The following is a 14,070-nucleotide window of genomic DNA, read 5'->3' as shown; positions in this document are numbered from 1 at the left end:
GGCTGGTGGCCGGGGGGGGGGACCTGGCGACCCTAAACTGCTGCCAGGCCTAGGGTTGCCAACCTCTAAGTGGGGCCTGGAGACACCCCCCAAAAAAATTACAACTGGACTCAAGACAGCAGAGATCTGTCTCCCTGGAGAAAATGGCTGCTTTGGAGGGTTGACTCTGTGGCATTATACCCAGCTGAGGCCTCTCCCTTCCCCAAACCCAGCCTTCCTCCTAGGGTTGCCAAGTATTACCTTTCGCTGGAGCGGGGGACTCCCGGCTCTTTCCTGGAGCGCGTGCGCACCGCAACCACATCACCCAGAAGTGACGTGATCACGCTGGGCACGCTGGGGGCGGGGCCACGACCATCCAAGGGAAAACCATAGAGTTTTCCCTCGGATGACCGTGGTCCCACCCCCAGCATGCCCAGCATGGTTGCGTCACTTCCAGGTGATGTGCATGTCACATACTTTGGGGGTGGGGTTCCCCCTGGGGCCCGATCCACCGGTGGCGGGGAACGGGCCTCTGGGGCGGGGTTTTCCCCGCCCCCCGGGGGGACTTGGCAAGCCTACCTCCTCCTTACAGTCCACCTCAAAATCTCTAGGGATTCCCCAGGCTGGCACTGGCAGCCCTTGTCAGGCCTGGCCCCAAGGCTCCCTCCCTCCCTCAGAGGCCAAAAGAGGCCAGGATAGGGCCCTTCCCCCACCCTTTTACTGACAGAGCCAGTTAAAAGCCTCCCCGAATGTTCTAATCTCTCTCTCACCATTGATGCTTGGAGTTAGATCCCTGCAGAGGCCATTTCAAAAGGTATTGGGGGGAATTCAACCCTCACTGAAGGGATTTTTTTACTTCTTGGATTTTTCTGCAGACACAGGAAGTATACTGACTATGTAGGAAAAGCTGTTGGGGGAGAGTGAGCTTCCAGTTGGCAGAAATAAGTATCTGCACAACCCACCCCCTGTTGGAATTAGATATATAGATAAACTGGTTGGCTCCTGTGTAGATAACAAAACCCACACACTGGAGCCACTCAAAATCAAGGTAGGAGTCTTTCCAGGTACACTGGAAAATGTGAATTTATTAACCAGAAGGAGGGGGGGGGGACTTTACAAAGGCCTGATGAAGATTAAATGTGTTTGTGGGGGAGGGATGGAATGTTGAGAGCAGCTAAGTATCAGTTAAAGCAAGAAGGGGAGGAATCTACCTACTGAGTCCCTAGAGAACAGGGAGAGGTTTTTAGAGGGGACATGGCATTTTTAAAACTATCCCTCCTTTCAATTTCTCAGGGAGCCAGCTTGTTTTTGTCTATTTCACAACATCTTTGTTTTTGAAAATGAACCCTTTTTAAAAGAAAAATAATAAATAAAATCAGCTTACTTTGGAGAATAGAAAACAGGGCATTAATGCCAATATTGTAATGACATACCTAGTAAAAGATATTACACTAACATTCCACCTGCTCTCAACACAGAACACAGTGTGTGATGTTATCAACAGTAATTATGTGTTCTGTAGTTCACTTTTGTCCCAACCCAGAGTTACTTTAAACAGCATATTGAAGTAAAGAAGTAGGCAAGTGGCATTTTGATATGATCACACGGTGAGCTCCAGGTTAACTATACTACACTGACATTTACAAGCTCAACAGCAGGAAATGCCAGTAAATTTTACAGTCATTCTTTAGTATGGCCTGTTAAATTTAATGTGATATTTTTGTTTACTGGAGACATCCGAATCTTCATTGCCCTTGCAAAACTGGTATAAGTCACATAAAACCTGCAAAATGATCTTTTAATTTAAAGCCTTTTAAAAACAAGTCTCTTAAAGAGAGTGATTTAATACTGAATTCTGAAAATGCCATGCCTGAGGCATGACAGGTGCTCAGCTCCCAGATCATTTGTCTATACGGGATGTCTCCCCCCCCCCTTTGAGTATTTCTACAGTTAAGGAGACTACAGCAGTTCAGGTACATTACGGGCTTAATTAGTTGTCTAAAATCCAGGCAAATGATCACTGGCTCCCAGATTGCTTCCAGGCTCAATTCAAGGTACTGCTATTGACCTTTAAAACCCAGTATGGCCCTGTGATCAACATACCTTAAGGACTGCCTCCTCCCATATGAACCTACCCATACACTTCAGTCATTTTTGGAGGCCCTGCTTCAGTTATCCCTGCCATCTGAAATAGACAGATAGCAACCCAAGAAAGTACCTTCTCAGTTACAGCACCAAAACTGTCTCCCTCTATCAGTATCTTCAGTTCAGTTTATTGTTAGGGTCCTTAGACCAGACATCTATCAGCATCTTTTGCCAGCAGGAGAGACTTCTTAGTTTTGTCCAGCATACTCTCAATAGTGCTTACTGGCTGTCCTTCTAGTGTTGCGTGTATGTATTTATTTTATTTTTTATTTTATAATTTTCACTGTATTTTTGCTGGAATTGCTTGAACAGTTTTTCAACATGGCTGTACTGTACTCTGCTCTCTACTGAATGCTGGATGCACACGTGCACACAGGAAAAAATCTTGGCTGGAATCTTTAGGTACCTTGTGACAGATAATTTTGAACACATGTCTACAATCAGATCAAATCAGGTTTGTATCATGAAAAACTGCAATGTTTGCTGTTGCAAGACAAAACTGATAGATTTGGGGCAGCAGAAAAGGGTAATATGTAATGAAATGCATGTTTTAAAATATGGCAGTCTTCTGTTTCTCCTTTTACTGTAGCCCATTTAAAAAAACAACAAATAAACTGAACTAATGTGACTTTCTGCCCTGCTTGTGAGAAGGAAATCTGAAACATTAATAGAAGTCAAGTCCAAGTCAGCCATTATTGGCATATATCAGTAGAACAAAGTCATCATAAAAACATACAAGTAGGACACTGTATTACAAATACATTGAATAAAATAATAGGTTAAAACTGTACTTTTTCTTGTTGTAGCAGCATGGCGGATTGAAGGAACTTAGCCACTTTCTCAGTTACTTCAACAAAGGAATCATTCAAAAGTTTGGAAACTTTATGGGAATCTGAAAAACCCATCATGTTGGCCAATATAGAGTTTAGATATTTAGAGCGTATATTTACATAAAAGAGACATTGCAACAAAACATGTAAGACCATCTCAACACATCCAGATGTGTTGAGATTCACAAGGGCAATGTCTAGCCGCATATGCTGTCTTATTGAATCTGCCACATAGAATGGCATATGGCATGGCATTGCATCTGGCTAAAGAGAAAGGTCTGCGTAGTTGTGGCGCTTGCAGGGAGGATAAATATGAAGCCATCCTACCTACAGTGAGGGATATCTCAAAGCTCAGAGGAGAGCAGGTTTTGTTGACGAGACTATGTAACTCCTGACACTCAATATCCAACATCCTCCGTTTGATCAACTGGAATGTTCCCGCTAATGGGAGCATAGTCAGTGAATCAAAAAATATACCCATGGCCTTAATTTGTTTTCTCAATATATGATAGCCAGTTTGACATGTTAGACTCTGAGACCATTTGGTATGTGAGGCTCCCTGGGTCAGAATTATAATGTAGACACAGTCAATATTTAAACATCATAAGACATGCTCTGGTTTCGACTAGATTCAGACCTGTTTCTAAGCAAAGAACTGCATATGGGACACACTTTGGCAAGCCCAAAACTTTACATAGGAATTTGGACTGGACACAATTGGTGGCACTGTCAAGAGGTCTGATCCATATCGGGATGCCATACAATAGTTGTGAGATCACTTTGGCATTAAAGATTTTTAAAGCAGCTGGTACAAATTGGTTACCTCTACTGTAGAAAAATCGTGTTATAGCTGAAGCACTTATATTAGCAGTATTTACTGTATGTTTGCGTTGGATAAACCAAGACACATTGTATTGTAAGTAGAGGCCAAGGTATCTGAAGTGTTAAACTTGTTCTATTTCTTTTCTGCCAATTATCCATTTAAATGGTTTCCAAGTTTTAGAGAAGACTAGGATTTTTGATTTCCCATGATTTGGTTGTAACTTGTTAGTTGTAAAGAACTCAAGGTAACGGGTCAGTAAGCGTTTTAAGCCAACTCTGGAATGGGACAATAATACTGTATAATCAGCATACAGAAGTAGGGGTATGTGTAAAGAGCCAAGTTTGGGGCTATGACTCCTGACAAGTGAGGGGCAAGGTCACTGAGAAAAAGATTAAATAAAAAGGGAGCTAGAATGCAACTCTGTTTGACTCACATATTAGTAGGGATTTTTGGGGTTAATTTATCTGCTAATGAGCATTTAATTTGGCAAGTGTTGGAGGTATATAGCTTTTTGATAAGCATAAGAAGTCTTTTGTCCATATTTAGTTGATTTAATTTAACCCAAAGAAGTTCCCTATCAATTGACTCAAATGTTCCCTTCAGATCTAGGAAAGCCACAAATAATTTTGAGTTATTTTGAATAACATACTTACTGATCAAATGAGATAGAATAGTAAAATGATCTAAGGTGGTTTTCCCTTTGCAAAAACCTAACTGTTCTGGACACAAAACGTTTTGCTGTGACATCCAGAGAGTAATCTTAGCTAATAAATGTTTAGTAGACAACTTGCCCATTGTAGAAAGTAAACTGATCATCTTATAATTGGCAGGAATAGTATGATCACCTTTTATTATATATCAGGACCACTACTGCATTCAGCCATGCATTAGGAATAAGGCCTATCTATCATTGTAAAGAGGGATGCAAGAGGAGTGACCCACCAATCCGGATCTGATTTCAGAATCTCAGAGGGAATTATGTCTGGGCCAGGTGCTTTCCCTGATTTCAATTTTTCGAATGACACAGGTGGCCAGTCAGGTAGGTCCTCTAGGACAAACTCTAGTGATTCACTAGCATAGGTTTACTCTTGGTGGAATAGAGTTGAAAAATACTGGTACAAAACATACGAGGAGATGGCAGACATGGAGGGATCCTCAGCACAAAATGCACCCGAGACTATAGCCCAGAATTTCTTTGAATTATTTAAAGTTGCAGCATAGTATAATTGTTCCCATTGGTTATTTTTTTTAATGAGCTGTTGGAGCTGGTTCTTAAGCTTAAAGTATTCTGGAGACATTAGAGCTGTCGAGTCATGATAGTGACAATAAACGCTACGTAGCAAGGTTGTTACTTCTCTGCATTCCCTATCAAACCAAGGATTTACAGGGTTTCCAAATTTATTATTTCTTTTGTTTAAGGTGTCAGATTTTACACACAGTGACTCAGATATATGAAGTATTAGAGTGTTATAAGCTGTTATAGTTGCTATGGGATTAGATGCATCTATTAGAGAAGATCTATACTCTAGAAGAGGGCTAGATTTAAAAAGTTGTTGAGTTTTCCCTGCTATATGATCATTCCAAGGGATTCTAGGTAGTAAATCAGTCTCAGAGAGTTGTGAGATCACGTTACAAGAAGGATAAGTATGAGGGCCAACTTGAAGAGTTAAAATGAGAGGGAAATGATCACTAATAATAAAATCAATAAAGTCATTGAATGGTGACTGACAACCTTAGTAAATGCTGCAGCCATGACATCATTCCTCAGAATTCAGTTTCAGATCTGAAACAGAGCCTTGCTCAAGCATTAAACTACGGTACAGAAGGGAAAAAGAAATTCCCATCCCCTCTACCCTTATGTCAGAATCCAAGGCTCACAATGCACTCCCCAGGGTTTTGGCAAAGAAATGAAAATTGCTAGCCAAACCACGCAAGAGGAAACTCTCAACCTTCTGATCTATGCAGCCAAAAGGCAGCACCCACCACCACCAAATTCTGCATGTTAGACCTTGCATGAAGGAATGGAAAGAATGATGTGCCTATAGCTAGATTTTTTAAAAGATCAAATTTATTTTCTGGCTTAATGCTAAGTGGTAAGTTGCTTCCTAATTTTTCAGGTGTAACAGTCCCTACCTTACCTTCCAGTCACAAATCTACTGCTTTTTATGGAAAATATACATACGCAATTTCCCTTGTGAAGAGTACATGAAGTACATGAAAGTATTATTCACTGAACTGTCATTATGTACTGGTAGGAAAACTACAAATGAGTAAGCAGATCAGGCAGTGACTGGGAAGTCTTAGCACAATGGAGGTTTCACCTACTACATACATCTCAAAAATGTTAATAACAATATGAAAAAACAATGAACTCTGGAATAAAAGGCACTCATAATCACAAGATTGTGAGAAACAGATATAAACACACTTTGATGCCTCACTATATCTAGCCTTCCTTGCTCTAACAAGCCCCTTCTTCAACCAGCCTAGGGTGTTAGTTATATCAACTTGTATCGTAGGCTGGGGGCGGGGCCCAATTATTACCTTGATGGCTCTTTCTGGAGTTATATACAGTTATATCCCTGAGGTCTTTGTATTACCATCTCACCATCATAAGGATTAGATAGGTTTTTAGATTTTAACTGGAATTTATATGAAATTGCTTTGTATGTTTTACTGGCACTTTGTAACCCACCCCCCGAGCCCGCATTGGGGGGAGGGTGGGATAAAAATTTCATAAATAAAATAAAATAAAGATTGAGCAGGAACAGAAGGAAAGCTACCATGTCTTAGCCACACAAAAATATGCTGTTTTAGCTTTAGTGTATGATTGTGGAATTTCTCCCGAAGACTAGAGTGATGATTCTTAATGACTTCAGGGGGCAGGGGGAGGAAGAGACACATTAATGGGCAGATGGCATCATCCATTATTTTTTAAAAATATGTTTTTGAATTTAAGACCATGTTTTATCATAACATCATTCTACAATCTTTCCCGTGATATTCCATACCTATAGAAGTGAAAAATTCTCCTTTTGCATGCCACACGCATATTGTACAGGTTAGTAGTAAGGATGGTATCCACGGGGTCATCTTGAATCAATGGAAAATCTGCAAGAAACCAAGGAAAAAAACCCTGTTATGTCTTGAGGTAGGGGATAATCCAAATCTCCACAACCTAAAGATAATATTTACACCTTCGGTAATATAGCACAGTCCAATGGCATTAGTAATGGAAATGCTCTGTTTATTATGAATATTCATTTGTGGACTTTGACAGATCCACCAAAACACCATCTACAGAATGCTGAAGCACTAAATCTAAACCCTTTGACCCTTGGTTTAGTGTAAGGCAAAACATCTTAATTTAGGTTTTCAGTAGCTTTACTGTAAAAGCTACAGTAGTGCAAGTTAAGACAACAAGCATTGCTTAATGACAATAAAGTACTGCAGGAACTTCCCATCCACCTCTATTCATAGTGCAATAGCTAACTAAGAGACCCCTCTGCGGGAATCTGCCTCATACTGCTGCCAAATGTAGCAAGAGACAACTCTGTAGCCAAATGAAGACACATCACTCAGTGGGGCTGCCACAAACGAGAGCCAGTGCATGAAACTACTCATCTCATGAAGCAGACAGCTACATGCTGGTTATTTCAAGCAGCCTCCTCCATGTGGCAGCCTTAGCATGGGCAGCAGAAGGCTTAGAAGATCAAAACTAGGTCATTGGGATGGTTTTAGTCTAACAGCACAAAATATGCCTTGAAATGCTGGGTTACTATGGTGCATATTTAAACACACAGCCAAGGCAGGAAAAACCTAATGTTCAAAAGCTTAATGCCAACAGGCATCCATGCATCCCAGCGTAGCTTCATTGTGCAGCTGTGGCACTACTGGAGAACTGGCACTGTTGTACAGGGTTCATTCAATGACACTGCACATGCATGCAGGTGAAACAGAAGACGGAGCCTCTGCTTGTGAGCTGAGTGAATGTCTACTGCCTCATCTTGCAGGCAGTGCTGCAGTCATGGCACTGCTGCTACCTTAAGCTAACTACAAGACCCAGTGTTTACACCAGGTTCCACACCACACCTGGATAGTACCCAAGAACTATTTTCTTCACAAAGGAAGCATGTGCTTCTGAGTTCTTTGCCTCAGGTCCTTTTTAACCACCTATTTCCTTTTCAGAACATACACAAAAGCAATCAGCTTGGCAAGCAGAGGCAGTTCTTTATGGGAAGTCACCCCAAAATGCACTGTGCCAGTCCCCATTCATGCAGTGTAAAGATTATGCCCGGCTCAACTCTCCCTCACCCTATGGTGGCACTGACAGGCCTGTTATTACCAGTCCACAGGTGCTTGGCTAGCATATTAACCCCCCCCCCAATTATGTCATACTGAAGTATTTGACCATAAACTAAGCTGCTCTAGTATGAAGAGACTGTTCTGCTTCTCAAGTAACTCACAAGTAATCTGAACATTTTGTAAAGCTGAGCGACAAGTACCATGAAAGGTCTGCCAAGAGTAAAACCACAATAAGCGATGTAACAGCACTAGAGGAGGAAGCCAAAAGAATTCTGAAGGTGCATATATTTGGATATATTAAACCACGACTGCCCATCTGCAGTGCTTGTTCTTGTTTCATGGAGACATGACACACAACTTGGCTAAGCCAAACCATGAAGGGATTTTCCAGCTAAAATAACAAAAAACCCTCCATACCCCCCTCCACTGCCCTCCTCACACGTCTCTTTGAATCAGAGTAGCTGCCAAGTCAAAGAATGTTTACCTCATCCAGTGGTTTGAATCTTTAGCAGCGCTGCCATCATACAGAGTCATGTGAATTAATAAGCAAAAATAAATTTCAATAAACACACAAGGCTGATTTGGGTTAGAAGAGGAAAGACACCTGGCTATGGGATGTTTTATTTCCTTGAGTACATTCTTTGCACAGCTGTTACACTTCCAACAAAAGCAACAACACTTCATCAAACCAGAACAAACATGGCTTGGTAAATAGGTTTTGGAGCGGCAATTAAACATATTCAGGCATCCCTGCTGGTATGCCCCACACCTTCCAAGAGTTTCAGTATACAGAAAAGGAGAAGAGGAGGCAGTGGGACAAATTTTATACAGACATGGATGGTTATAAAGCTACCTTGTTCAGTCAGACACACAAGTATCAAACAGCATCAGCCAAGAAATGCTTTGAATTAGCTGATAAGGGGAAATCAGTTCAGGGCAACTATTTACTCTTTGCATGCTACATTTCACATGTTGGCCAGGTATCAGAGAGAAAGAAAGTCATGTTTTAACAAGCTGATTTACAAGATTCTTTCCTTTGCTAAATGTGTCATCTCTATTGCAATAATTTAAAACATCGTAACCACCCAACTTTCTAATCCTCAGACTCACTCATGAGGAATGTTTGGCCATTCCTTAGGGGCTGTCGGCAGAATGAGTGGACAAGTAGGCTGCACACAGGAGAAAGGGCTCAACAAAGCAAGTGGGGACATCCCCCACAGTAGGAATGTGTCCTGCAGTATTTGTTATTTTAAACACGTCTTCCTGACTTATTAATGACTCACTTAACTGTCTAGGGAGGTTATATCCCAGAGTTCCCCAGATTTTTAGTCTTCAGGCTCCACAAATGCATTGCCCTGCTAGATGTTCACGGTGTTGTACATCAGTGCCTAACAAAAAGAACGGCCTCATTTGTCTCGTGATCTCACCAAAAACACTGATGCTACACATTCCCATTGTCACTTTACTGAAAAGTGTTTAACTCACAGCAGCAATTGCCATACACTACACAAGATTAAGTATCAATTTACGTCCTTCAGCAAGGCAGAAAGTCATTGTATAGTAGAGCAATTACAAACAAAGCTCTTCCTTTGTGCTCACTGCAGAATAGGAATCCAGACTGCGGTATGTTTATCTGTATCAGCTCATTATCACACACATGTGTATTTCTAGGTGGGACACATGTCACTCCCAGAGCCACCTACACTCCTAGAGCCTATGCAGCTGAAGGTCCATGTGGACTCTATGCTGGATCTAAGGAGAGACTCATGGTTAGGGATATGCACTTTGAAAAAATAGGCACTTTTCAGATCTGGCTATCAGGGAGCTGGGAAATATTGGTATTCCTTGTCATCTGGGTTCCAGATACTGGTTTGGTATTCAGATCCATTAGGGGAGGGGGGATTCCAATATTATTCGGCTCCATTATTCCCTATGGGAAATCTTTCTGGAGGCTGTTTTTGAGCCAATGACACCAAAATTGCAATGGAGCTGCTAGTGCCTGCTTACTGAATAACCTCCACGTTTCAAGCAACATGGAGGGGGAGGGTTGGTTTTTATACCCTGCTTTTCTCTACCTTGAGTCTCAGAGCAGCTTACAATTGGCTGCCCTTCCTCTCCCCACAACATGCACCCTGTAGAAGTCGGGTGGGGCTGAGAGTGTTCTGAGAGAGCTGTGACTGGCCCAGGATCACCCAGCTGGCTTCATGCGGAGGATTGGGGAATCAAACCTGGTTCTCCAGATTAGAGTCCGTCACTCTTAACCACTATACCACCCTGGCTGGTTGGAACAAGAAAAGAAATCACTGGCCAAAAGCCTCCCAAGGCAGCAGAATCAACAAGCCCAAAGAACCAGTGCAGAAACAGGGCACCTCAGCAGAAGCACAATGTGGCAAGCCTAAAACAACAAATGTACAGCCTGAGAATCATCTAGGTTAACAGTACTGCAACCACTTACATTGTTTTTTTAATTGCATTCCCTGATTAGTAAATCTCATTGTACTGCTGCTTTTTCTATTTACGTTGTGTTCAATGAAAATCAAGCTAGAGAAATTTAAAGCACCCTCTTCACAAATATTGCCGCAAGAACATGCCTGTGTACAGAGATAGGATCCCATACCAGGATCTGGACTCTGGAGAGGTACCTATTCCCCCAAGCATTCTAGGCAGCAGACCAGCTGGCATCAATGTACAATAGCAGTTCACCTTACACAAATAGCATTGCTTCTATTGGCTTAATTCTTCCCTTCAATGATTCCCTTGGACATACAATCTTTACTCCTTTTACTTCACTGGCCCTGTCTCTTGCCAGATTTATGTCTTCAAATAATTGGGAACCCTACGATTCTTACAACACTAGGACCCACACACACACAGCTAAATTTGAGCTTCTCCAAAACAGGCAAAAATTGTGGTATCCATGAATGTCCATTAGAAATTTCAGACATAACAGAAGATTAATATCCTTGTCACAAAGAGTATCACAAATTAGTGAGCTGGTCTACAGTATAGAGGCTAGAGAGTGTTGGACTAAGAACAGGTTAGTCAGTCTCTTTGTTGAATGTCATTACAGGGTTGCTGTGATAATTAAAGGGGTGGGGAAACACGTACACCACCCTAACATCCCTGAAAGAATGGGGGGTTTTGTGTGTGTGTTTTCAAATGGAGAGTTAAGAGTTCCCCAGAATTCTTCTTTATACTGGACTAGCAGTAAAGCCCGTTGTGAAAGCAATACAACGGGATCTAGAAAGAGGCTCTGGGGGAGTGCTCTGGCTTTGGGCAAACAGTGTCAATTTGCTGTGGTGACCTCAGCAGGGTATAATGACAGAGTCCACTGTTTTCACACACACAGCTAAATTTGAGCTTCTCCAAAACAGGCAAAAATTGTGGTATCCATGAATGTCCATTAGAAATTTCAGACATAACAGAAGATTAATATCCTTGTCACAAAGAGTATTACAATTTAGTGAGCTGGTACAGTATAGAAGCTAGAGAGTGTTGGACTAAGAACAGGTTAGTCAGTCTCTTTGTCGAATGTCATTACAGGGTTGCTATGATAATTAAAAGGGAGGGGAAACATGTACACCACCCTAACATCCCTGAAAGAATGGGGGGTTTTGTGTGTGTGTTTTTAAATGGAGAGTTAAGAGTTCCCCAGAATTCTTCTTTATACTGGATATTAAGCAAAAGAAAAACAGAAACACAAGTGAAGCCTGAAACCTGTTCTATACCAATTATGATTAACCAAAATTAAATCTGCTTAATGCCACTTGCATTTGTTTGAAGACTTACAAACTACAGAATGTATATCTTCTCCACCATGGACAAGAACAATATCCCCCCCCCTCTTTTTGCAGTAAGGAGACATTATTGACTTAAACTAACCAAAGATTCAAGCTGTGGTAAATATAATCCCTCTTCTAAAATAGTAGCATTCCATTGTTTAGCTGCCAGGCACAGAAATGAAAAATTGTTTCTAAAAAAAAGAGTCAAGCTGGCCTGGAGAAAAGTTAGGATCACATCCATCATCTTCCCGCTACAGGAAAAGAAGTGGTGGTCTCTCAAATTTTTATACTCTCTAATTGTACAGAGCCTAGAAGTTCATTTTTGCAACTTATTCGCATTATTAACTGTAAAATACACAGTACAGACTTCTTACTGACAGGTTTGGGAAAAGGTAGACACATAAAAAGTCTGTAAACTTCCTCATCTCTCAGTTCTGGAAATCTATACACACAGTGCAGGCCAATGTGTTCTCCATATGCTGCCCCTACATTTATCTGAGCAAGTTCACTGGTAGTTTATATTCATACAATGTGTGAACCTACCAAACTTAACACCTCTAAAATTCATCACTACAGTCTTACAAGGAGATCTAGACTAACTAACTGGTAATCCACAAACTACATGAACCCAAATGTGAATTTTTAAAATCCCCCCCACTGCAGCCCAAAATGTTGCAACTGGGGAGGGAAGTTAAAAAAAAATCAGGAAATTTTGAAGCTGAGGAGATTTTTTACAAAAAAAAATTGAATTCAAAAGTATAAACGTCCTCATTATTATAAGAAAAATTGTAAATATAGCCAATACTTGAGAGTGAGTGCCGTGTGCTACCTTGTCAAAGGTGGAAAACAAATTCTGTAGTAAAGAAAAGAAAGTGTATTATTTCAACAGAAACACTATTGCGCAGTCATAACAGATAGGGCTACCAGCATATCTCCATATCAAGTTAAACTTGATAGCATTGAAATCACTGAAATTTTAAACAATGTATTATTATTATTGTTGTTGTTGTTGTTGTTATTAATAATAATAATAATAAAAAACACATTATAGCAAATTAATTTTTGCCAAAATTATTCAGATTTAAATGATAAAATATATTCTTTAAAACATGTTATATATGTCTATGCTATAAATAAAAATTATCAATATATCTAATTCTTAATATGGCCAAATCTGTGAATACTCAAATACAGACTGGAGCCACAAACAAACCTGAAAAGTCCCCAGATTTGCAAAGAAAAAAATTAGGGGGTTAACCCCTCTCCACAAATAATAGAAGCAGTGCCTGTAGCTCTAAGAAACAAATGCCCTCAGTGTCCATTGCTGAATAATTATAACTGTACTGCCAGGCTTGGTTTCTATCAGTGAAAGGTGGGGGGAGCACTGAAACACCACAATGGGCAAGTAGTCTTGCAGAGTCGCACAGGACACCTCCAAGTAAATATGGGTGGGTTGTTTTAAAGGGGCATCCATCCGCACTAAATCTTTGGAAGCACATTGCAATAAAGCCCCTACAACTGTATACAGAAATACTGAGCTTCCCTACCATTTGCCACAACTAGCCCACCACACAACCAGGATCAAGACTCCTAAGTGGACCAACAGACAGGCATACACTCATTTGAGAAACTGAGTATTACATTACAACACCTCTGGAACATTACAGATCAGTAGAGGCAGCACTGCACAGTGGTCAGAGTTGTAGACTGATGTGGGGAGACCCAGGTTTGTATTCTCACTCTGCTGGCGGCCTCTCCCCTTCTCTACCTAACCTACCCCACAGGGTTGTTGTGAGGATGAAATGGAGACTCACGGGCAGGGTCCCCAGCTTTCGTTGCAGGAACACTATGTTAAGAAATCTCTCACATAGCAGGCAGGAGGAAAGGAGGCGAATACCTCCAGTGCCAGAGACTTGTAGAGGAAGAGTCAAACTTTGGGGACTCACCTGTGCACCAGAGGGCCAAGGCAGCAGGAGGCAAGAAGCCTGGGAGAGCTGGGCTCCTCCATGCCTGGCAGAAGATGAGGTGCAGAGGCGAAGATACTTTTTTCCCACCATAGAGAACAATGGAGGGAATAGGGGCAACCTGTTTGGGGGCCTGTAGAATTGGACCCCCTAGTCCAATGTTCTTCAAACCTGGTTGGTATCTTGGGGAGAGGCTCCAGCAGCCACCCTGTGAGTTTGAAGCCTCTCCCTCAAACTCCCTC

The 14,070-nt window shown here is 41.4% G+C and overlaps 1 protein-coding gene across 2 annotated transcripts in view; it reads right to left on the bottom strand.

The window, feature by feature from the left end:
* P4HA2 (prolyl 4-hydroxylase, alpha polypeptide II) overlaps positions 1–14,070 on the bottom strand; it is a 73,521-nt gene that overhangs the window by 48,650 nt on the left and 10,801 nt on the right. For both annotated transcript variants that reach the window (XM_015409265.1, XM_015409264.1), the window contains exon 2: positions 6,789–6,888. In XM_015409265.1, coding sequence (XP_015264751.1) covers positions 6,789–6,870 — 82 coding nt within the window. In that variant the 5' untranslated portion in view covers positions 6,871–6,888. The remainder of the gene's footprint in view (positions 1–6,788; positions 6,889–14,070) is intronic.

Source organism: Gekko japonicus, unplaced genomic scaffold (genome assembly GCF_001447785.1).
Source record: "Gekko japonicus isolate JY-2015 unplaced genomic scaffold, Gekko_japonicus_V1.1 scaffold376, whole genome shotgun sequence".
Lineage (NCBI taxonomy): Eukaryota > Metazoa > Chordata > Lepidosauria > Squamata > Gekkonidae > Gekko > Gekko japonicus.
The sequence above is the reverse complement of the archived record's forward strand: the minus strand, read 5'-3'. Positions and strand labels throughout refer to the sequence as shown.